At 45.4% G+C, this 24,790-nt stretch overlaps 2 protein-coding genes across 21 annotated transcripts in view; one reads left to right on the plus strand and one right to left on the minus strand.

The window, feature by feature from the left end:
* Positions 1-20,866, plus strand: part of LOC142374591 (KAT8 regulatory NSL complex subunit 1-like) — a 38,644-nt gene extending 17,778 nt beyond the window's left edge. For 2 of the 3 annotated variants that reach the window (XM_075458331.1, XM_075458330.1), the window contains 13 exons: positions 4,582-4,723; positions 5,762-5,845; positions 6,646-6,755; positions 7,564-7,705; positions 9,099-9,264; positions 9,686-9,841; positions 10,961-11,179; positions 11,270-11,424; positions 14,160-14,281; positions 14,359-14,416; positions 15,278-15,390; positions 15,468-15,720; positions 19,262-20,866. In XM_075458331.1, coding sequence (XP_075314446.1) covers positions 4,582-4,723; positions 5,762-5,845; positions 6,646-6,755; positions 7,564-7,705; positions 9,099-9,264; positions 9,686-9,841; positions 10,961-11,179; positions 11,270-11,424; positions 14,160-14,281; positions 14,359-14,416; positions 15,278-15,390; positions 15,468-15,720; positions 19,262-19,471 — 1,930 coding nt within the window. In that variant the 3' untranslated portion in view covers positions 19,472-20,866. The remainder of the gene's footprint in view (positions 1-4,581; positions 4,724-5,761; positions 5,846-6,645; positions 6,756-7,563; positions 7,706-9,098; positions 9,265-9,685; positions 9,842-10,960; positions 11,180-11,269; positions 11,425-14,159; positions 14,282-14,358; positions 14,417-15,277; positions 15,391-15,467; positions 15,721-19,261) is intronic. The other variant, XM_075458332.1, reaches the window with a different exon arrangement.
* Positions 20,867-20,931: 65 nt separating this feature from the next.
* The window catches only part of LOC142374593 (microtubule-associated protein tau-like), a 50,812-nt gene continuing 46,953 nt past the window's right edge, over positions 20,932-24,790 (minus strand). For 16 of the 18 annotated variants that reach the window (XM_075458337.1, XM_075458346.1, XM_075458343.1 and 13 more), the window contains one exon: positions 20,932-24,183. In XM_075458337.1, coding sequence (XP_075314452.1) covers positions 23,986-24,183 — 198 coding nt within the window. In that variant the 3' untranslated portion in view covers positions 20,932-23,985. The remainder of the gene's footprint in view (positions 24,184-24,790) is intronic. The other 2 variants (XM_075458335.1, XM_075458341.1) reach the window with 1 other exon arrangement.

Consider the following 24,790-nt stretch of genomic DNA (forward strand, 5'->3'; position numbering starts at 1 on the left):
GCCATTGTTGTTGAATGACCTCCGTAACCGGAAGAGAAACACGCCACCCACCACACCCACAATCCTAGCTTGTTCGTGATTGTCCCTCTTGCATTGTGGCGTGGGATTAACATAGCGCAGACAGCGCTTCAAGGCATAAATCAAAAATAACTGCGTCATGTCTGCGACAAGCTCACTACGACACACTGCTGCGAGAGTATACGCGGCGCTTAAGTCGAATACGTCGACTATTTGACCCAGCTCTAGTATAAATTAGATTTGACACGTCTGGAAAAACCACCCAAAAAAAATGAGGAAGTTTCAACCAGTATAAAAGTTATATTTGTTAAAACTCAAGGATAGGTGCGTGTTTTCCAACTCCCCGGGGAGGCGTGGATAGTGGAGAAGTTATGAAAGAAGGCTCGCCTCCCTCCTCCACGCTGCTGGACAGTCGTGGCATGAAGCGAGCGCAGATGATGGCTGGTACTGAACGTTACAGCTAATGGGGAGATACGAGCAGTGTGGACGGACCGTGAATCTGCCCTGTGACTTTAAACTTTGTTATTAATCTGCGTTTGTTGCTGCTGATCTCGGGTGACGTTCTCACCCTCAGATGTGCATCGAGCCTGAGATGGCTGCATGTTTAATACAGAAATTTTAAGACTTTCTCCCTCTGGTTTCCTGGTTTTTCTGGTTTCTTTTTAATCAACTTTAAAGATCTTGAAGTATGTTGCATGATTGCACCACTCCCGACTGTGTGTGTGTAATGTTTGGAAATGTTTCCTCTGGAGGCATAAGTAAAAGTACGCATTACTTTCTACGAGCTGTATCTGAGAACATGCACAAACATTGTAGTTTTTTAATGGGAATTTAACTGCATACTCATGATGAAACGTCTATAAATAACCCTCAAACTGCACCATGTGACAGGATGAATATCTTGGTAACGGCTCAACATAAATAGCAGTATATTCCGCTCTGTTATAGAAGGCCACAGAGAGATTTTTTTTTTGGGTGTAACACTCTCCAGACTGTCCCTTGTTTTTGAGAGAATTATCTTTAAAATATTATCTGGCTTCCTCTGGCTGGAGAGAGGAATTGTGTGTGTTACTGGTGAGTTATTGACAGGGGAAGTTTGACTGTGTGAATATGTGGAAGCAGCTGTATTTCATTCTGGGCTTTGGGCAGAAATGCTGCGACTGGATTCATAGTGAAGAACTCGTCACGGATGTGTTCGCCGAGCCCTTCGTGTTTATATCTGCTCATTTGATTGTCATGTTTTTAAGAGCGCGGTCATTTTCTCGCTTATGCAAAAACGCCCTTCAGATTTTAGACCAGGGCTGTGTTCGAAACCGCATACTTCTCCTACTACTCATACTAACTTTTTGAGTTAGTAAGCGAGTTTGAGTAAGCAGAAGTTCCCGGATGCATACTAGATTCTCTGAAATGTTGGGTATGCATCATGAGGTTACTACTCATACTCAAACTACCCAAGATGCAACGTAACGTGACGTCGCCGATCGTCATTTCCTGTCAAAACGGCAGTTTCAAACTAGCTACAACGAGGGTAGGTTCACTTCCTGTTTTCAAAACAAAAGCACCAATTGTATGGTAATGGCTTTCCCTATGATAAAAGGCAACGGGTATTTTATTTTGTGAGAATAACAGGAAGTGCGTTGCTCACTGCGGCTAGCTTTAGTAGCGCCGAATTCGTGGGAACAAAATTGTAAACAGCCGGTATTTTGTCAGGTTTTCAACACGTTGGGGATCTAAACGACTACTTTCTCACCTGAAAATGTTTCAAATGTTGCTAAAGTTTACAGAGTTTAGAGCTTAAGAGAAATCAGCTTCAGGCCGGCTGATTTCGGCTCGGGCAGGAGCGAAATGCACTGTGGGTAAACGCTGTGCATACTGTCTGATCGATGAGTATGTAGTATGCATTTTCGAACACAGTCCATGTTATTAAGTGATGCTCGTCTTGCATGTGTAGGCTTTGATGTCTTAAACCGTCTGCTTATAGCCGAGCATCACAGTCAGGAAGACGATCCATCATCCAACGCGTTAAAGTCCACTTCGGTGGGAGCGTCCCAGACACCTGCTGGGTTCTGGCAGAGCGAGCAGAGCCTGGGTCGCTCTGCTATAGGGGTGCACGGTGCCACAGCACATATGTGCTGCATCCAGGGAAGCAGCAGAGCGGAGAATGTGCTGACGGCCAGAAAACGACGTCTGTAGCGACTGCCGCCGGTGGGATGCGTGTGGGAGTAGGGGGAGGAAAATATGTCCTGGTTGGAGTGCTGCTCACCAATCCCTCCTCCTTATTATCTGGGTCTGTGATGATTGAGGTCACTGGACCTGTAATGGCCTCCATGTGTTTGTGTTTTTACTAAACTAAAGTTTCTGGCTTTTTTTCCGTCTTTATCCAGAGAAATTAATAGTTTTTTTTTTTTCACCCGTGACAGACTTAATAAGGTGAAGTCTGATCCAGTGTGCCGTCATAGAATAGAAAAATACTTTATTCATCCCCCAATGGGGGAGATTCAAAAACATACTACACACTTGCAAACTGCATACTTCCATACTTCATACTGATCGATCAGACAGTATGCAGAGCGTTTACCCACAATGCATTTCGCTCCTGCCCGAGCCGAAATCAGCCGGCCTGAAGCTGATTTCCTTTAAGCTCTAAGCTCTGTAAACTTTAGCAACATTTGAAACATTTTCAGGTGAGAAAGTAGTCGTTTAGATCCCCAACGTGTTGAAAACCTGACAAAATACCGGCTATTTACCATTTTTTTCCCACGAATTCGGCGCTACTAAAGCTAGCCGCAGTGAGCAACGCACTTCCTGTTATTTTCAAAAAATAAAATACCCGTTGCCTTTTATCATAGGGAAAGCCATTACCATACAATTGGTGCTTTTGTTTTGAAAACAGGAAGTGAACCTACCCTCGTTGTAGCTAGCTTGAAACTGCCGTTTTGACAGGAAATGACGATCGGCGACGGCACGTTACGTTGCATCTTGGGTAGTTTGAGTACGAGTAGTAACCTCATGATGCATACCCAACATTTCAGAGAATCTAGTATGCATCCGGGAACTTCTCGCTTACTCAAACTCGCATACTAACTCAAAAAGTTAGTATGAGTAGTAGGAGAAGTATGCGGTTTCGAACGTTAGCTGATCGTTTCCTGTTTGTTACCTCTGAGAACTTCCTTCTGCTTCAGAAGTTTGACTTATCTGTAGCAGACGGCCTACCTGGTCCCCCTGAGATGGTTTTCCAGGTTTATTCTCCCCTCGTTGGCTCATTCGTCCGCCCACAGATCTGAAGTGATTGTGGCTGCACGCTTGGTGCCATTAATGGTCTTCTTATGGCCTCCGCTGGCTCTTTAAGATGCGAATGAATCGCCTGCACCAGTTCATTGATCTGATGCACCAGCCATGGGCGTGAGTGTGTGGCAATATTTGTGGACACTCGCCACCTATTGTGTAAGAGCAGTGCATGACTGTTGATCTAAGCAGAACAGAGGCTGTGGAGGAGCTAAAGGAAATGGTGCGAGCAGGAAACACTGCAGCTGTATTTGCAGCTTTGTCCTTGATGCTGAGTTGCAGCGAACACGCCGTCGTTGTGCAAACGCTGAGTGAGAGAAGGAATCGAACGATCTACGACTTCCCTGATTGGCGGCTGATGTTAAAGTCACAGGAACTCTCCCTGTGTTCGGCTCCACAGTAAGATGGGGTTCCTGGTTGGATTACTGCTTATCCCAGTGTCTGCTGCACTGCTCCCTGACCCAGCCCCACCCCCCCCAGCACTCCGTGGCCTGTAAATTGCTTTTAAAGCCCGTCTGTTCCTCCCCAGCCTGCCAAAGCTTCCCAGCCCCGTTGTCCTTGTTTTCCCTCCCCCTTCTTTCTCTCTCCTTCCGGGGTAGACTTTCTCGACTTCTTCCATCCTGGTGGAGTTTTAAAAAAAAGAAGAAAAAAAACTGAACACAAAGATTTGAAGGGGGGGGGGCAGGAAACACAGGAGTGCAAGGTCTATCTTTGTCTACCATCTGAGTCATTATTTTCATTGTTCAGCCTCAGTCACTGCAGCTCATATGTGGGGGAAATGGTGCCCTCTGTGGCCGCTGCCCCTCACTGCAGGAGCAGACATTTTCCTCTCATGTCTGCCTTTGAAATGCCCATTCTGTGTGTCATACTGGTAAAATGGAGTACCCTGTTCTGTGCTGGCACTTCATCTGTGCACGGCCATGCATCAGTGGGACTGAAATGCAGAGTTGTTTCGTATTTCCCCCACGTTTAAACGGCGGGAGTAATCGTGATGTTTTTGAGCATGCGGCCTCTCCAGGCTGCCTGCAGCTGCCATCGCTGGGAGCTCTCTGTAATGCTGATTCACTGACCTCTGCAGTCTGACGGGGGAAATGCTGTCACCGTCAGTGTGTTTGGGTTTATTAGTGTTGCATCGCACGAAATAAGACGCCTCTTTACAACTTTAAAAACAGCAAGGGAACGAGTAAAAGATGCAAATAATCCTACCAGGTTACGTAAAGTGGGCAGGATTTATTTATTTTAGCGCTCACACCCTCTGTCTTTTGTTTTGTCTCTCAGATGGAAGCGGGCAGAGAGCCGCTACACCGTGGAACGAGCCGCCATCATCAGCCACTGGAACTGGCTCCAGGCCCACATCTCGGATCTGGAGTACCGCATCCGGCAGCAGACCGACATCTACAGACAGATCCGAGCCAGCAAGGTTCGTTTCTCCTATTTTTTTGCGAATGTGACACTGAAGTATTCATCCGGATTGAAGTGTAGGTTTTTTTGTCCAAACTTTTCACTGTTTATCACAACTTTTAAGAAGAAGTGAAGCTGCGACTGCTTTTTATCTGGAGTTGGTTCATAAGGCTCCAAAACGGTTGCTCATTCTCAGCGTTCTGTCTTTGGAAATGATGGAAGATGGCAGCATAGATGCAGAAACTGTGGAGGCAGGTGGGAGAGTTTAGGGTTTCTTTTTAAGGGCTGTAAGGAGCTGAGGGGTCATTTAATTTCTCTGGATCTGAGAGAAATGATGGGATCTAAGAAGAGGCTCGTGAGGGGCTCGAGTTCTCGTTCTCTCTGAATGCAAACTGTTCTTGCAGACGGGCTTTAATAGCAGGCGAGCCTTAAGAATCGGGTTGATTTCCTGCAGACTTTCAGCGTTACTTCAAAAACGAGTTTGAACGTCCCTCTGGTGTTTCTGCGCTCGTCTCATTTTCTCTGCAAACTAAAGCAACTTCTGCAGCTTCAGATGTTGAAACACCAAACGGTTTTACAAACGCAGCTTCATATTTATTTAATATCGATGCAAACGGCAGCAGGAAAACGAGAGGAACTCGTGTTCTTCCACTGCTTTGTCTTCACATCCGTGTTGGAGCTCAGTTTTTTATTGTTCTCCCCTGAATGAGGCATCCAGACGCCACACTGGCTGTGCTTTATAATTACGGTTTAAACGGAGTTTTAATTGGTCGGGTTGGCCCCCGTAACCCCGCCCCCAAGCCTCTGACACGAGCTGCTCTTTGCTTCGGAGCGGCGAGGAATACGTGCAGTTTTTCTGGCTTCGAGTCTGAGCTTTGGCGTCTAAAACGGACACAACGGCGATGCCACGGTTGGACTTTAGCGCATCGATGTGGCTCGTTTGCAACACGGAACCCAACAAAGCCGAGGCCTCCTTCTCTCTGTGTGATTGGGTTTAACTCGCAGCGCTCGCTGCTGTTGGGGAATGAAGTGCAACACTAACGTCTTTGTTCCGCAGGGCTCGGTGGAGTTGGGAGGCGCTGCCCCCGGCGCCGCGCTCGCAGGTGGGACTGAGGTGAAGACGGAGCCTGGAAACACTCAGGTCAGCAGGATCACGTGTTTCTGCTCCGCGACTTCCCGTTTTCTGCTTGGCTGCTGCAGCCTCTTCACATTCAAAAGCTCTTTCAAATGATTCTCGGCCATGTTGACATGTGTTGGCTCAGAAAACAGTTTGCTCGTCTCTGTCTGCTCATATGTTGAGGTTGTAATTAATAGCTGCAAAGTCATTGGGGGGGGGGGATGACTTATTTAAAGAACAAATTACTGAAGTAAAGAGCCTGAATGATGTTTCTTGCATTGAAGGCTCCACAGAAAACAACACTGGGTTCAATCTGAGAGTTTAAAAAGCTCTTAAAAGAGCAGCCTATGAACGATGATAAATAATAAATGCTAGTGTAAAGTGATTAATTTAGCCTTCATCCAGCACTTGTTTGAGTTGAACCTGTTTGTTCCTGTAAAGGTGGGGGATGACACGACACTCAGGAAATGATTTCCCCCGGGTGTCGGGTGTAAAAGGAGCAGAGTAAGAGGCTCCTGCAGCAAACCGTTTATCACAAGACGAGCTCGTCTCTCTGGTTGGCTGAAAGTTGTTCACCTGTGCGAGCGTCACGGCTTCGTGGCGTAAAGCTGCGGGCCGTGCGTCGCGGTGACGGTGCAGAGCGAGGTTTTCCAGCGTTGGGAGAGCCCAGCCCTGCTAACAAATCTGCACTGAATAATTTACGGCCTCTGGGATGGTTTGGTTGGCCTATTATGTCGTTTCTTTAAATATCCCGTCCTGGCCTGTTCCCGTGCCGGTCGACACGAGGCGGAGTCTCACTGGTTTTGTCTTATCTGTCGACGCAGGATGTTGGTTCAGAACGGCTGGAGCACTCAGGCGCCGCCCACGTCGCCAACACAGAGCAGGGCCCGTGGAAAGGTCAAAACGGGCAGCCAGTTAACGGCGTCCTCAGCAGGTATGGCTGGTAATGATTACCTCATGTCAAGTTCTCAGAAGGGCAGTCGTCTTTCTGAGAAACACCAGAGGAGGAGGGGTGCTGCACATCAAAGATCTTTTAATTATGAGCAACGATTAGTCAGTTAATCTGACATTTTGGTTGTTCGTGACTGAACAGCTCGGGGGTGAGCGACGATTCGAGGCTCATTGTTCAGTCACCACAATGAGCACAAACAGCATTATTTACCGACTTTTTTAAAGGGTTTTCCATGGTTCCATTTTAAAATGAACACATTAAGAAGTACAGAAATCAATGAAATAAGTAAATTAAATGAATAGAATGTACATTTTTCACTGGTCAGCTTATTTATTTTAGACTTTTACTTTATAAAAACCCTTTTTAGTTCAGTTCCTTGTATTCAAATGAAGGGTCTTTATCTCAGTCAAGAACAAATGAATGAATTCTGTATCTGATGGTTGACTTTCCAGCTTTCAGGATGCTGTAATAGAGCAATTAAGACACAGATGGATGCAAATATCCGGATTAGAACGTGGTGAGGCAGCAGTAACCCACCTAAATGGGTGAAATGGATAAAAAAGGAGGAAGAGAGGAAGGCGAAAGTGATGTTTTAAGGCAGAAATCAACCTTAAAGCTGAAACTTTCCCAACTCCACCATGAGATGAATAAGTTGGCCATTGAAAAGTGGAGATTTTATGTTTAATTTGGAATAAAAACTGCTCTCCGAGGAAAATGTTTGGCTGACAAATGAATAAATAAGATGGAAACCGTTTGATTTCTGCAGCCTCACTCGTTGTCCTTCTGACAGGATGGCAGACGGCGCTGACACCAAGCACCAGCAGTCTTTGGCGTACGACAGCACGTGCGTGGCTGCGCGCACGCGGCCGCTCGTCAGCTGTCGACGACGGAGGCTCATTCAGCCCAACACGGTGCCCAACGTCAACGGCAAGGTGAGGGCGCCACTTTTTTTCAGGCTTCTGTGAAGCAAAACGCCTGTTCTGTCCGCCCGTGGATGAACTCTGTGTTCCACACGGCTCTCTGAATAGTTCCGTGGTTTGTAACCTAATAACTGAATAAACAAGAGAAGGCTGACTTGTGCGTGGAATAAGTGGGGCATTGTGGCGCAGAGGCGAACGAACAAAGACGGGTAATCGACCTTGTGACGACTTGCGGGTCAAAAATAGAAACATGAGCTTATTGTGAGTGATTTTTCCACCACAACGGGAACTGTAAAGGGGTTCATTTAATGTGAAAAATGTTAATTTTATGTGCTGCTTCTACTTAAACGTTGAGTTACAAACATACGAAGCCGCTTTGAAATCTCTGTTAAAGGAGGAAAAACATCTACTTCCTAGTGTTAATCAGACCTGATGTGTGTTCGAAACTGCATTCTCATCGATCAGACAGTATGCAGAGCGTTTACCCACAATGCATTTTGCTCCTGCCCGAGCCGAAATCAGCCGGCCTGAAGCTGATTTCTCTTAAGCTCTAAACTCTGTAAACTTTAGCAACATTTGAAACATTTTCAGGTGAGAAAGTAGTCGTTTAGATCCCCAACGTGTTGAAAACCTGACAAAATACCGGCTGTTTACAATTTTGTTCCCACAAATTCGGCGCTACTAAAGCTAGCTGCAGTGAGCAACGCACTTCCTGTTATTTTCACAAAATAAAATACCCGTTGCCTATCACAGGGAAAGCCATTACCATACAATTGGTGCTTTTGTTTTGAAAACAGGAAGTGAACCTACCCTCGTTGTAGCTAGCTTGAAACTGCCGTTTTGACAGGAAATGACGATCGGCTACGTCACGTTACGTTGCATCTTGGGTAGTTTGAGTATGAGGAGTAACCTCATGATGCATACCCAACATTTCGGAGAATCTAGTATGCATCCGGGAACTTCTCGCTTACTCAAACTCGTATACCAACTCAAAAAGTTAGTATGAGTAGTAGGAGAAGTATGCGGTTTGGAACACAGCCATAGACTGGACAATGGCAGAGGAAACGCCACAGTACACGAGAGCCTGTGCATTATGATTTAAATGTTATGCATTTAACCTCTTAGTGAAAGCATCATTTCAGAGTATTTTCCCTCATAAACAAGTAAACACTTTACCAGCAACAATGTAGGAAAACCTGGATAAAGTGGCCCAAAACTGAGAGGACGTGTTCATCTACCCAACATTTCGGGGAATCTAGTATGCATCCGGGAACTTCTCGCCTACTCAAACTCGCATACTAACTCCAAAAGTTAGTAGGAGAAGTATGCGGTTTCGAACACAGCCCTGATGTGTGCTTAACGCTGCTGTCGGTGTAGACGTTGAAGTCTGACCTTTGACCCGCAGGCCCCGAGAAGCAGCTGTGTCCAGTGTAACTGCAGGGTGAACTCCAACTGTGTGATGTGTGGTGGCTGGCCCACCCCGAGAGAGGACCCCCAGTACGAGCTGCCCACCCTGGAGCGCCTGTCAAGGCTGGATCTTGGCGTCCACCCCATCCTCTCCTTCCCTGACGGTCAGTGCGGGGCTCAAGTTTACGCAGGCATTTCCTACTCTGCATCTAGAAGGGAAGACAAACAAGGAGTGGCCCGAAGAGGGGCAGGAAATTCTTAGCGGGGCATTTTCAGTCTCCTGGAAAACCCTTTTTGGATGATTAGGACGTCCGTAAAAAAGGCAGAAGAAGAAGATTGTCCGAGTGCTTTTGCTGCTTCTTTGTAGATTATTTGTTCAACACGAGTTTAAAGCAAATTCAGCTGTTTTTTTTGTTTGTTTGTATTTTTGAAGATGATTTACAAAAAAAAAACTGCCAATAAGTGCAACACAGCATGTAGCGGATCGTAAATACTGACACGCCAGAGGCAGATCTGAGGAATCCAGCTGGTGAAATGATCCTCATTGAGTTTAGTTTTTAAGACTTGTGTCGTTTCCTTCCTCAGACGTTTGCATCGGCCTGCGTCTGCAGCAGGTGATGAAGAGCCAGTGGCAGACGAAGTCTCTGGAGAGGAGCAAACCACTGAAGAAGCTCTCCCTCAAACACAAGCTGTCCTCGTCCAAAGAGAAGCACAAGTTCACCAACTCGCTCATGGCAGTCAGTAAGTACAGATGAGAAACGCGCCCGCGTGGCGTTGCTTTAGATGTAGGATCCTGTAAATCTCTCCCCCCCCCCCCGAACGCACGGCGTCAAACAGAAGCTGCTGAAGCCGGTCGGTTTGAGTTTGTTTTCGGGACATTTTCCTTCGATTCCGGTTGTTTTCACCATAATTGTTCTGGGAACTTTCTCCGAGGGGAATCTGCTTTCCCAGAAACACGAGAGCGGAGACGTTACTGAGAACCGGTTAGACAACAGAAGATGGTTGTGATGCAACGTAGTCACCGCAGTGTGTAGGGTTAAAGGGACAGTTCGCCTTTTTTGAAATGAAGCTGTGTAACATCCCATATCAGCAACATCATTTCTGAACATCTTCTTACCCCCTGCTGTGTCCTGTGAGCAGAGTTCCAGCCTCGTTTTGGTGTTGATGAAGGTAGTCCGGCTAGTTGGCTGGGGTTTAAAAAAATAAAGCGTTTTGCTTCTCCAAACAATATGCGTTCAACAGAGTAATACATTTGCATCACAAAATCATTCTCCAGGAAAAAGTCAGACCTCACAATCGCTTGGCCCTATTTTCTCTCCCTTCGTATCACTGCCTGCTGCCGCCTGCCGCGGCTGTTACGGTGTTTGCTGCTCGGAAGCAGGGGACTGCTCGGTCTGCACAGCACATAAACAAAAGGAAATGAAAGGAAAGGAAAAGAATAGAAAAGAAACAAAAGGGAAGGGAAGAAAGAGAAGGAAAGTAGATTGAACGAAAGGAAACAAAAAGAAAGGAAAGCTGCCTGCCACACGGTGTTTGCTGTGATTGTGAGGTCTGACTTTTTCCTGGAGAACGATTTTGTGATGCAAATATATTACTCTTTTGAATGCATATTGTTTTGAGAAGCAAAACGCTTTATTTTTTAAACCCCAGCCAACTAGCCGGACTACCTTCATCAACACCAAAACGAGGCTGGAACTCTGCTCACAGGACGCAGCAGGGGGTAAGAAGATGTTCAGAAATGATGTTGCTGATATGGGATGTTATACAGCTTCATGTCAGAAGAGGCGAACTATCCCTTTAAGAATGTTTAAATGTTTACGGTCAAATCTTGTTATTTCACGATCATGTGACCGGCTCCTGGTGTTGCAGGACTGGGCCACTTTAAGAACCGTTCTGAGAAGCCGAGGGCGGCGGACGGCGGCGTGGGCGGCAGCGGTGGCGTGCTGAGCGCGGCCCGGCTGGAGGGCCAGGCCGGGTGCAAGACTGAGCGGCTGCACGGCCTCTCCACGCCCTTAGGGCCCTACGACAAGAACTACAGCCGCAAGAGGTTAAGAGAGCACTCGCTGGACCGGACCGACTGTGAGTTGTCTTTTTATCCCGATCGTATTTCCAGGTTGAAGCGGATCCGAACTGTGCGGTGACCTCGCCTGCTTGTCTTTTCTCCTCCAGCCTCCCCGAAGCTTTTCGTGGACTCCAGCAGCCCCTGCACGGCCGTGGCCAACATGCACTCGTCCCTTCACAGCCCTCTAACGCGCCAGCTGTCCACGTCTTCGGAGAACTCCACCCCGCTGGGCGCCGGCGGCCAGAGCGTCTCCAGCACACCTGTAAGGATGCACCCAGGGGAAAGCGTTTGTTCGGTTTTACAATCACCCACCCGCACACGTTGTTCCTTCCTTTAGTTTCTAAACGCTTCCGTCAGATCTTTTTAACCACTAAACCCGACGCTTTGATGTGATCGCACACCTTAGAGGCGGCGTGTTCAGACCCCGTCACTGGGCTGCTGTTGATCTTTTCACCCGATTACTGTTAAAGGCACAAAAACATGAAAGGATAAAGGAAAACCATCTGGTCCTTATCAGGTCTTTAAATAAGATGTCACACCGTGTCTTTATTTATTGAACAAAAACTGAGACAAAACACAGAAGCAGTGGGAGAAAAACTAAGTGAACCCTAAGAGGGTAAGAATCAATGCTCTGATTAACTGATCATCAGTCGGTGTGAGCGCCTCTATAAAAGCAGAAGTTCAGGTGTGTGTTAACACGATGCCAAGGAGGAAAGACATCAGCAATGATCTCAGAGAAGCATCAACCTGGGAAGGGTTATAAGGCCGTTTCCAAACTATCTGGAGTCCATCGTTCTACAGAGAGAAAGATTATTCACAGGTGGAAAACATTCAGGACAGCTGTCAGTGTTCCCAGGAGTGGACGTCCCAGCAAGGTCACCCCAAGGTCAGAAACCCAAGAGCTACATCTCAGACTCTGCAGGCCTCAGTCAGCATGTTAAAGGTTAAAGGTCATGACAGCACAGTTAGAAACAGGCTGAACAGGTATGGCTTGTGTGGAAGGGCTGCAGGAGAAAGCCTCTTCTCTCTAAAAAGAACATGGCAGCACAGCTTGGGTTTGCAAAGCTGCATCTGAACAAACCACAAGACTTCTGGAACAATGTCCTTTGGACAGAGCAGACCAAAGTGGAGATGTTTGCTCAGAATGCACAGCAGCACGTTTGGAGGAAACCAAACACAGCATATCAGCACAAACACCTCACACCAGCTGTCAAGCACGGTGGTGGAGGGCTGATGATCTGGGCTGGTTCTGCAGCCACAGGACCTGGGAGAGACTGATAACGTCCCACAGGAAACCATTACCTCAGCTTACGCACCAGAATATTTGATCTAAAACCTTAGAATTAGGATTATTACTTTCTTTTTCACCCGACTGCATTACACTCTCAGAAAATAAAGTACAGAATTGTACCTTTAGGGGTACGATGGCTCGTCACTGGGGCAGTACCCTCAGAAGGTATAGTTTTGTACCCTTATACTGGAGTAGCCTAACACAGACTGTCTGTTGTACCCCAGCATGTAGAAAAAAATGTACATATATGTACCTTTTACCACTTGAGTACATATATATACCTTTTGGACCCTCAAAAAGGTACATATAGGTACCTTTTTACCACTTGAGTCCATATATGTACCTTTTGGACCCTCAAAAAGGTACATATAGGTACCTTTTTACCACTTGAGTACATATATGTACCTTTTTACCACTTGAGTCCATATATGTACCTTTTGGACCCTCAAAAAGGTACATATAGGTACCTTTTTACCACTTGAGTCCATATATGTACCTTTTGGACCCTCAAAAAGGTAAATATAGGTACCTTTTTACCACTTGAGTCCATATATGTACCTTTTGGACCCTCTAAAAAGTACATATAGGTACCTTTTTACCACTTGAGTCCATATATGTACCTTTTGGACCATCTAAAAGGTACATATAGGTACCTTTTTACCACTTGAGTCCATATATGTACCTTTTGGACCCTCAAAAAGGTACATATAGGTACCTTTTTACCACTTGAGTCCATATATGTACCTTTTGGACCCTCAAAAAGGTACATATAGGTACCTTTTTACCACTTGAGTCCATATATGTACCTTTTGGACCATCTAAAAGGTACATATAGGTACCTTTTTACCACTTGAGTCCATATATGTACCTTTAGGTCCAATAATTAACCCTAGTTAAGTACATACATTAGTATAGATTGTACCTCAGTGGACAGAAAAGGACTCGTACTGTACTCCTATTTCTGAGTGTACAGATGAAATGTGGGGCAGCTGCTCTGCTGTGACGGAGACTTTAAACACGTGAAAACAAACAGGAACTCCAGCTCTGCGTTTTCAGTTTCTGATTTACACAAAGTCGTTGATCTGTTTCCGTCTCTGAACCGTTGCATCTGACCGGTTCTGAACGGCTAATTTACAGTATAGTTCACACATAAAAACCGTGCAGCTTTAATCTGAAAGCCTGTTTAAAAGTCTCTGTTGGAGCTTTTGGAGCCTTTATCCAGCGAAGCGTCTCCCGCAGCTTGGATGGAGGCGCCGCTTCGCTCCCACGTGGATTAACTATAAATGTGACGGCGGCCTGATTTAAGACCCGGCTGACCTGAAAGTTTGTGATAAACAAGCGGTGGGTGAAGGATCAGAAGTCAAACCGAAACTGTGTCTGTGGTTTTTACTTTTCTTTTTTTTTCTGAGGTTAGAGTCAGGAAACAGAAACACTCGGCAGCTGCAGTCAACATCAGGCCAGCTGTTTCTCATTTGCATACAGTTTTTGTTTTTATTATGAACAGTTTGTCTTCGTTTTACCCAGAAATCCTCTAAGATTAACGAGGAAACACATTGTTGGCCACATGACCAGATAAACAGTGAATCCGACACGTGAGGGTGGAAATCGCCCTCTTGAGGGTTTCAGTGTTTAAAAAAACAAAACAAACAAACTGGATTTCCAGTTTCTGTTGAATCACACGTTTGTTTTACATGTCATTTGTGCAGCAGCCAATCAAAAGGAGGCGAGGCGAAAGCTCCTTCGACATCAACAACATCGTCATCCCCATGTCTGTGGCTGCCACCACCCGGGTGGAGAAGCTGCAGTACAAAGAGATCCTGACCCCCAGGTACACGCCGGCTCACTTCTGGGTCCGTTTGTCCTCTCTTTTTACCACCTTTAACCTCGCACTTATCGTCCTGTCAGGTGGCGATCGGTGGACATCTTCTCTCAGCCCATAACTGAAGAGGAGAACGAACGGGAGGTGAGTCCATCACCTCCTTCTCACTCCTTTATTTATGCTCTAAACTGTGATTCATTCAGCGTGGTGGAAAAATCCTGAATGAATAAACACGGGTATTTGGCAGTGAGCGCACACTGACACCTGGTGGCCAAATACTGAACTCTTCAGCGTTTTAACAACCTTTTAAATGGGAGTTAACAGTCAAGATTGAATATTAAAGTCAAATTTTTTTGTGATTTCCATTGCACGTACATTTATTTTAAGTGCCCTGTTCTGCTGCTGGTTTACTTGGTAAAAGATTTACTCTTTAATCTGTAAATCTATCTGAATAACGATCAGTTTAGTGATGCACAAAGCCTAGAAAACGGGCAAATTGGACAGTCTGTCTGCAGGTTCTGTGAATACGATCGTATTTAAACAGCGTTTAAATTGTGGTATCACTGCCTGCTGTGCAGACCGAAGGGAGAGAAAATAGAACCAAGCGATTGTGAGGTCTGACTTTTCCTGGAGAACGATTTTGTGTTGTATTACTCTTTTGAACGCATATTGTTTTGAGAAGCAAAACGCTTCATAAATAAAATTGCTAACATGGGATGTCATACAGCTTCATGTCAAAAGAGGCGAACTATCCCTTTAAACTCGTGCCAATAAGATATTATACGAGGGCATCTCCAAAAGATATGGAAATGATTGGCTTTGTTTTCCCCACAAAGTCTCCAGCATCTTGTATCTGGAGATTTCTGTTGTGCCGGTGTAATAAAGTATCTTTTCTGATGGTGTTTTAATGGTATTTTATGAGCTAAATAAACAGTTAAAGCATTGGTTTTTGTCGGATGAGTTATTAAACCCGTTGCTGATGGCTCGTTGGTTGTGCGCCTGCAGGTGGAGGACCTCACAGACGCAGCCTTCATCATGCACCATCAGCCCCACGAGGACCAGGAGCGGACCCGCTGGACTTGGATGGCGCTGGCTCCCGCTAAGAGGAGGGGCAGCAGGTGACTCCCAGCCCCCACACACCTTAGCTTCCCTGTGTCAGGTGGTAGGCTGTGACACTCACGCCTGTGTCCCTCAGGTCGTACAAATCCGTCGACGGGCGGACCACGCCGCTGCTGTGCGGGACCAACCCTCCCACCCCCCAGCCCGCGTCCCCTGACCCCGGCCACTGCCCCATGCTCCACGACTACAGCCACGTGCCGTCGCCCATGAGTCCTCCCAGCCCCGACGCCTCCTCCAACCCCCAGACGCCGTGCTCCAGGGACTCCCACCGGCTGCTGTCCAGCGAGGACACGCGGTGCTCCACGCCGGACTTCACCTTCGAAGAACGGGTACGTAGTTCTACCGCCAAAAGGACGCACCGATTTCCGGTTTTTAAGGAGGTCTGACCTGCCAAAACCGGTTTTTCCATCTAAGAAATAATTATAACGTACCCTTCTCCCAGACAACATTTTGCTTTTATAACTGCAATTAAAACCACAACTAGTGGTAGGTTACATGCTGTCATAACCCCCCTTTTCAAGAATAAAACATCACAAATAAGAAATAGTGAGAGTTTCAACAGTGCCTCCTGAGCAGATTTATTTATCAATAGAGATGGGACCAAGTCACACGTGCAAGTCTCAAGTCATTTTTTCCTGTACAAGTCAAAGTCAAGTCACCTTATTGTTGCAGTTTTACCTGCAGAATCTGATCTTAATAAAGTGAAAACACAAAGATATAAGTAACTATCAGTAAACATCATTGGCCAATGTGTCCAACCTGTCCACCCCGTATCATATCAAGCTAACGTTAGCTAACTACCGGCTAGGCTAACAGGATAATATTAGCTAATTTGACGAGCACTTCCTGGTCAGAATGGATCTTCAAATGACGAACAAAGTTGGAAGTTATGCTAGATGCTTAACACTCAAGTCATTCAAGTCATCGTCTCAAGTCAAGTCAAGTGCCGAGTCTTTAACTTCCAAGTCCGAGTCTTGGAGTCTCAAGTCTCAAGTCTTTTATTTTTGTCAAGTCACAAGTCATCAAAACAGCGACTCGAGTCCCCATCTCTGCTTTTCAACACTGACACAGTTTGTGTATTTGGCTCGAAACGCTCTCAAACAGCTCTGGCAGCGTTGCGTCAGAAAAGTACCGAAGACTTGGTCATTTGTACCGTGGACTCGGGTGTTTCATCAGATGTACGAAGCCTTTATCCTGCACGGTGGAGGGTTGCTGTGGTTACTGCGACTCTGCTGCATCCCTCCTCTTAGCCGCAGTGTCCTCCTTATATCTGCGAAACAAACCTCGGTGCTTCTTTTCCAAAGTGGCGTATTGAGTTTGTTGTTCCGAATGTCTCAGCCGTTGATCCTCCGCGGCTTACTTTTGACTTTAGCATTACAAACGGCGCGTTTTGGGTCGTCCGGGCACAAAGTGAAATAAGTCCGAATCAGTGACGCGTTTTCTTCCCGAGTCTTGCTAGTTTTTAGCTGTTTGGCTCTGGGCGTGTTGACCGCGGGTCAGTTTGATCAGCCGAAAACCGGAAATTATGACAGTGACCGGCCGGTCGCCGATTGGATATAAAACAGACTTTTTTTAAATCGGCGGCTGATTGATCGACGCATCTCTCGTCCCGAACTTATTTAGGAAGAAATTCTGACCGTAAAAATCTGACCTGATGAGGGTTTAGAATCTCATTCGACTTCCCAGAAAAGCATTGCAGAGTTTCAAAGGTTAGAGCGAGATTTTGAATGTTTTTGGTGGGTTTTTTGTGTAAAAAAACGTGGCCTGTAGTAGCCGACATCCTTTGCTCATGTCTGGAAAATCTCAGAATGAAACTCTTCCTCCCCCGTTCATTGATTGGTTGCAGATGAGGGATCTGAATGAGCAGAGAGCCTCATAATGTCCTTTAAGTGCTGAAACCGAAACACTGTTCGGGTGCTCTTTGCATCATGTTCGGTCATTAAGTTGGACTTGTGTCCCGGCATTAAAACCACAGGAAGGGAGGTGAAGTACATCTGCTATAAGAGGCCATTTTCCCTCCTTCTGCTCATTTTTGTTGGATTCTTCCAGCTAACCTTCCACATCTCAGCTGGTGGGACGCTGGTATATTGGACAGATTTACCGTCTGAGCATGGCACACGCCGGGTTAGTCCGATTGAACTCACTCAGTGGGGTCACATGGCCCTGAAAGGATCGGATTATTGGCTAAATTACAATCAGACTGAGTTATTAAGTGCATGTAGACACCTTAATCTGACTAAGAATTGGATTGGATCGGATTAAGACCCCGAGATAACTGGGTAGAAAGTCAAATTAAACGTGAAGCACGTGGCGAATCAGACTTTGCGTTCTGCGCATGCTCCAGATGTTTTCCCGGGGTCGTGACCCGGAAGTCAAAGGAGACGATATTCCTGTTGTTGTCGCCGTCAGAAAGAAACAAACAACGCGATGGAGAATGCTCCGTTGGGCATCGAGTTTGTGCAACAAGCAGCTCATCACAGACCAAATGTAGAGGGACGTAGCTTCATCTGGCTCTGCGTTCTCCATCTTTCTCCAATGCCTGAGTTTGTTGTTGTTGTTGGTGGGGAAGAGGTCAACAGGAAGTGGCTCTATTAGCAACAGCTGGAATGGGTACAGCGCCACCTATCATACCGGGGTATGACACGCTTTGTGCCTCTGATCCCATTCATTCACCGCCATATATCCAAGGAGAATTACCCTTGCTCAAATAAGGAGCATAACCCAACTATATAATCTAATTAATCTCATCATGTAGACCCGCTGAATGATGGAAATTATACAGATTTTACTGCTAACGAGTTAAGCAGCTAACAATTATGTGTGAAAAGATACCTCGCATGCTAAACAGCCAGGAACATGCTAGCTCTGATCACAATACAGTTATTTATCTGCACAGGTGGTCGTATTGGGCTCTTTTTCATTGTTTTTTCTCACATTGACAGCATTGTAGATTAAATCACTGACTTAACCTGGTCATTTTTGTAGTAATTTGGGAAAACTCCCTTTTTGAAAAGATGGCGACATGTATTCGAGGATAATTACCCTCGTTCATATAAGGAGCAACTCAGTCTGATTGTAATTTAGCCAATAATCCGATCCTTTCAGTGCCATGTGACCCCACTGAGTGATGACTTTACTCGGATTAAATTGCCCAGTAATATTGTTGTAATGTTTTAAATACTTGAACGCAGTTTTTCTAGAGAAGATAATTGTTTTGTATATGGGATTATCGTCCATCGACTCTTTTGGGCTTTCACATGCGCGAGCCTACAACCAGCCGGTGAGTTACATGCTGTTTATAAAGTTGTTTTGTAACGTCCCCATGCCAGTAATGTGAGAACCATGCATATGGTTTTGATGGTAAGGCTTGTGACTTTATTGTCGGATGGTTTATAAAGTGGTGTGATGTTTCTGCAGTGTGCAAGTTGTTGTTTTACGTGGAAGGGTTAGCGCTTGCCCCTAGCCACCACGTATTAGCCTCGCATGACAGGCTGTGCGGACAGAGCGATCTCCGCACAGGGAGCGCAGATTTGCACCTGTCTGTGTCCTACTGTCAGTATTTGACAACCTCTAGCAATGGAAACGCGCTTCAAATGCCCCGGAGTTCCGCTTTAAGGAAGTAGGTTTGAAGTCGATGTTCTGAAAGCTATTTGTTTTACTCAGTAACGTGAGGGGTTTCAAATGTAGCGAAGTAAAAGTACTTGGGTCAAAATGTACTCGAGTAAAAGTAAAAATTACACATTTCAAAAACTACTCAGAAAATTACAAATTACTCATAAAAAGTACTCGATTACAGTAACGTGGGTAAATGTAATCCGTTACTTTCCACCCCTGGTTCTGATCCTCGCCTTTTGATTCGACACGTTTCAGACGGTGGCGCCGTGGGAGCGCCGCAGCTTCCCCCTGCCCGAGGACCCGGCGCCGGAGCCCGAGGCGGAGACGGACTACCAGATCCGGCCCAGAATGCGCAGCATCTCGGGCTGCCGGTCGACGGCCTTCGGACGCCTGGACTCCGACGACACGGAGCCGCCGTGCGACGACGACAACGGCCCCAAACACAGGGCCGCCACCCACCGATGAGCGATGGACTGGCGGAGGTGGCCCCGCCCCCAACCCTCGCCCCCCCCCACCCCCCTGCCCACACAGCTCCTCTCTGGCATTAACAAGCAGAACCTCAAAGCAGAATAAGACATGAAATGGGTTCCTGTTGTTTGATATTCAAACATCAGTCTAATACTTTTCACAGTTTTTAGTGAACATTATGGAGATAGAAGCCTTTCCCCGACACTTGTTTTTGTCACCGGAAAAAAAAAGATAAATGTAAAAAAACAAACAAAAAAAAGTATAAAACAACACATTACAAAAAATGAGTTCTGTAGTAGGCTAAACAATGTACATGGGGGGCTTAGTGGTGTTTCATATGTCGCGTGTACACATGTAGCGCACTATGTAGCGGACTCCTCAAAATATGGCCAAAGGGTGTTTTCTATTGACTAGTTTGCTTGTAATTCCCATGTACATTTTTAGTGGAGTGACGAATAACAAAACAAGAAAAAACGACCCTCCCTTCTCTCCTCATCCACCACCACCCCCCCCCTCCTCATCCAAATAAACAGGTACATTTGAGATGCGGTCCCCCCCCCCTCTAGAGGTCGCCTGAAATCACCAGAGCACTTCTCGTACTGCCAAGTCTGTTTTTTGCTGGTTTGCTTTTGGTTTTTTTTTCCATTCCCGACACGTTTGTTTTTCTCATTCTGTCCGTTTGTGTTTTTATTTCTTCTTCTTCTCCCCCCCACCCCACCTCACCCCGACGGGTAAAATCATTCCTCTAGTCTCCGCAGAGAGCGCCCGTTATTCCGTTTTAATTGGATTTTTTTTTCCCTCTTCAAGCACTTGACGGCCGAAGAGCTGCTGCTGCTGCATGCTGGAAAACATGCTAATATTAGTCTTATCGCAGCTGATTTCACTCGTTTTTTCTTGAACAGTCTTGGCTGCGAGTCAAATTTTGATTTATTTTTTTCTTTCTCTTTCTCTCCCCCCCGGTTCAACTCCACAGGTTTTCAAACGTTAAAATGTAGCAGCTCTCAGTTAGAATCCACCCCGAGCTCAGGTTCTTCAGGGGAGTCGTTTCCTTCACCACTTCCCTCCGACGGCTCAGATCTAGGCAGGATTTTTGTTTTCTTTACCCCACAGCGTCCATATAATCACTCTGACCCCCCCACCCACCCACCACCCCTCCCCCTCCACCTTAAGTAACTAATTGCTATGCAAAAAAGAAAAAAAAAAGTCTATGGTTGTTTTCATTTCTCATCTCCTTTTTAAGCCACAGCCATTCAGTCACTGTTATTTTTCTTTTGTAGTTAAGCAAGATGTCAATGTACCTGTTTGATTGTTGCAGCAGTTAACCTAATCAAAAAGCAGAATCCTTTTCTTTTTTGTAAATAGTACCATTAAAACATTTATGTTTAACTTGGTCACGGTTGTTTGGCGGCCTCATTTTACTCCGGTCAGGGGGGGGGGGGCAAAAGTGTCACGACAAAGCGACTTCATAGCATTTATTTCAAATACACATATACAGCAACGAGAATCATCATCAACCAGTTATTGATAAAATGCACAATAACAAGAACAATCACATTTCCACAACTGTACAGCGTCAGAAGTAACCGAAAAGAAGAAGAAGAAAGAAAAGTGGCCGTTAAAGAGTTTTGTTACTGCAGAAACCGCCTTCGCCGCCCCGCTGGGATCGACTCCCGTCCCGCACGCCGTGGTCTGCCGCAACGAAAGAAGTCAGCATGCAGATAACGTTGCAAGCACACCCTCCAGTCCCACACGCGTCTGCTTTGTTTTAGGTAAAGCTGGCAAAACTGAAAGCAAAGTGAGTTTTCCGCCCCCGTGACGGTGCGACGCGGGGAGGCGGCGGGCCGGCTCTCAGGCCGGGTGCATGCGAAGAAGAAGCCGTTTTTTCTCTGGATTTAACGGGTCACTGGGAACATCGACCATCGGGATGTTTTTCAGGGAACAGGTTGGTACTAATTGATCTCCGGCGGGTATAAAACACAAAGAAAAACAGATGTGTTAACTGCACAGGTGAGCCTCAGTGTGTGTGAAATAAAACTAAATTACACCTTTCAGAAAACTGTTTTCAACCTTTTTTGTTTATTTTGTGTAGCCTAGACTGTAGATTTGAAAGCTTTAACATGCTTTAAAGAATAAAAGAATTGGCAGCATTTTATGAAGCTTAATGCCACCATGATGAGTGCTTTTATGATGATAAACTGCCTAAACTAGTGAAGTTGTTGCTGTACAGTTCGTCTTGTTGCACGCCACGACCCGTCCATCCGTCCTGCCCGGCAACAGTCGTAATCATTCTGGGTGAGTACAGTCTTTAGTGAGAAACTCTCCAAAAAACAAAAAAGCATCGTATTTAAAGGCAAGAAAGCACCCTTAGAGGATTTTTTTTTTAACCTACTAATTAACTTTAATGTACCTATCCTATTTGCTTAGTGCACGTAGCGGTTTAAATACTGTAATCTGTCACGAGCCGAACTCAAATTCTGACATTTTAAATGCCTCGAGGTGAATTTTCCTCCTCACAAGTCGAGCTGTAAGCGCATTTTTACAAGGGGAGCGGTAAAAAAAATTAAGTGACAGTAGCAGGCACAATACAAATGTTTCTTCATATCAAATACATATATCCACAGTATACGATTATAAAACTGTGCCCAACACGAACCAAAGTTTCTACTCTAGCTGTTTTTTGTTTTTGTTTTTTTTTTTTAATTCCAGGTGTAACACCTGTAGTACCGAGGGTGTGTCAGAAATGAGACCACAGAGAGGCCACAGGTGTCTCCACTTCACCGCCAGTCACTGAAGCTCAGAATTCACCTGCCAGCATCCAAATGTTCCTTAGGTATTAGCATCCCTAGGTTTGTCACTAGCATCTCTAGACAAGTAAACGACATCTGAAAAATAGCATTCTTTTGCTTGTAAATGATTCCTGGCCTTAGCACTTGTAACTAAGCCACAAAGTGGCATCTGAACACCTGTTAGCATCCTTTGGCTAGCCACAAGCTATGCTACACTAAGATTTGTAGTTCAGAATCTGAAGACAAGCATTCTTATGCTAACAAATAAAATTCCTGGGCTAAGCTATAATATATCACTTGCATCCCTTGGCCCATCTCTAGAATTTTAAGTTGGTAACTAGCATCAGAATATTTGTTAGCATCCTTTGGCTTGCTACAAGCACCTGTGGCATTAGTATTTTCAGGTTAGTCACAGGCGTCACTTGTAATTAGCATCTATAGGCTTGTAATTGACATCTGAACACGAGTTGTTGGCATACCATTGCTAGCCACTAGTATCGTTAGCATCCCTAGGCGAGCCACTATTATCTCTATGCTAACAAATTGCATAGAGATGCTAGAATAGTTGTCATTTGTGGACTTATAACTGTATACGAATTAACATCTAAATATTCTACGGTAGCATTCTAGAGCTAACACATAACATTAAACACTCAGTTATAGTCCTATGCTAACAAGAAACAAAAGTGGGTTTAGGTGAGCATTACTGTATTAGCATTACTGTATTAGCATTGCACCAAATTAGAGGGAGCTTTGATTTATCTAGCCTAGAAATGTGTGAAAGTGTAGAGTTCATACAATTAGTTTGAGTAACCAGCCTAGGGATGCTATCTGTTAGCCAGCGGATGCTAACATTTGCTGTATAAATATTAAGAAACCACATTTTTACATCATTTAACTGCTAGAAAAAACACAATATTGTGATATTTATATGAAGAAATAAGGGCCATAAACCAACGGGGTTCTTTCAGTGTGTATTTTTAAATCTTCCTTCGGTTTAAATAGCGACAGGCCGAGTGATGCTTGTGACCGGTGAAGTGAGGCGTGTGTCTCTGACCGGATGAGTATCTGAGCTCCACAGCTTCTCGGCGGTCTTATTCCCGGCACACCTGCTGGAGCTCGAGGTGCGGCACAAAGCAAAAAACAGCAGTGAGGTCTGAGAGCTTTTTTCTCTGCCTTGATGAGAATTTTTGCTACTTTTCTTTTGAACGTTTTTCTTCTGCCACTCCCACAACAAACCCTGTAACTGTTTCTGCTGCTTTAAAATCACACGGGAGCCAAACATTCTGCTTTTTCCTCCATTTTTAAGGTTCTGTCATTAAAAAAAAAGAAAAGAAAAAAGGTGATTTCTTACGTGTTTACAGTTTGACAGGAAGTCATATTTACCAGGAGATGTGTTGAGATTAGGTAATTCCTCAGATTCACAAGGAAATATTTGTTTTACTCGGGTGTTTTTAACTCTTTACGGGTCACTACGGAAGGCTAAAATAATAGCAAGTAGAGACCAAAGACCACAGAGAGAAATTTAATACATTTCGGGCCTACTTGTTAGTTTTTTTTCCTCAAGATCTCTAATAGCAACACCTCAAGAACAGTTTAAAGTGTTAGTGGAGGGTAAACAGTGATGGGTAGCTAAAAAACCAAACAAAAAGTCCTGTGATAATACCAAGGAAGGCATCACAACGCCTCTACGTGGTGGAGGTGGAGGTCGGTGCGTGGGCGCGTTCACAGGCCTTGTTTGGCCAGAGAGGCGGACACCTGGTCGGCCAGCGTGGACAGCTGCGGAGAGTCGGTCATGTTGATGCTGCCGGAGGAGGACATGGTGCTGAGCTGGTGGGGGGAGTCTTCCAGAGAGACGATCTCGGCGCCGTGGTCAGTGCGGGCCTTGGCCGTCTCGCGGAAGCTCAGCTTGTGGCTCTCAATCTGCGGTCGGATCAGAGGAGACGGTTCAGCAGGTATTTAAAAAAACCAAGAACTGGACACATCTGTGAGCTCCAAAGGAGCTTTATCTACAGATGGGATGGCGCAAATGTGAACTAAAAACACTGAAATATGAGATCTAAATGATACAACTCTGGTTCGTCCCTTGAGTTAGGAGCCTTTTCTAATGCCTGAATGATTCACGGGTCAGAGTTAAGTGGCTTGAGTCTGAAAATGAGTGAAAAAAGCAGCTAAAGTCCAAAGAAAAACTTTGAAAGACCCAAAAATGTCCCAAAAATTCAATTCAAAATGAGCATATTTTATAAAGATAAACACATGATTTACAACTCATTCGTAGGATTTTAGTGTCCCAACATCTTTGAAAGCTTCAACTGAATAAATTGAGGACTCATCATTCCCTAATATCTTTGATATATATTTGATATTAGGAACTGGACACATGTATACGTGTAAAGCTCCAAATGAGCTTTATCTAAAGATGGGACGACACAAATGTGAACTAAAAACACTGAAATGTGAGATTTGAATGATACAACTCTGGTTCATCCCTTGAGTTAGGAGCCTTTTCTAATGCCTGAATGATTCATAG

The sequence above is a fragment of the Odontesthes bonariensis genome, chromosome 23 (genome assembly GCF_027942865.1).
Source record: "Odontesthes bonariensis isolate fOdoBon6 chromosome 23, fOdoBon6.hap1, whole genome shotgun sequence".
Classification (NCBI taxonomy): Eukaryota; Metazoa; Chordata; class Actinopteri; order Atheriniformes; family Atherinopsidae; genus Odontesthes; species Odontesthes bonariensis.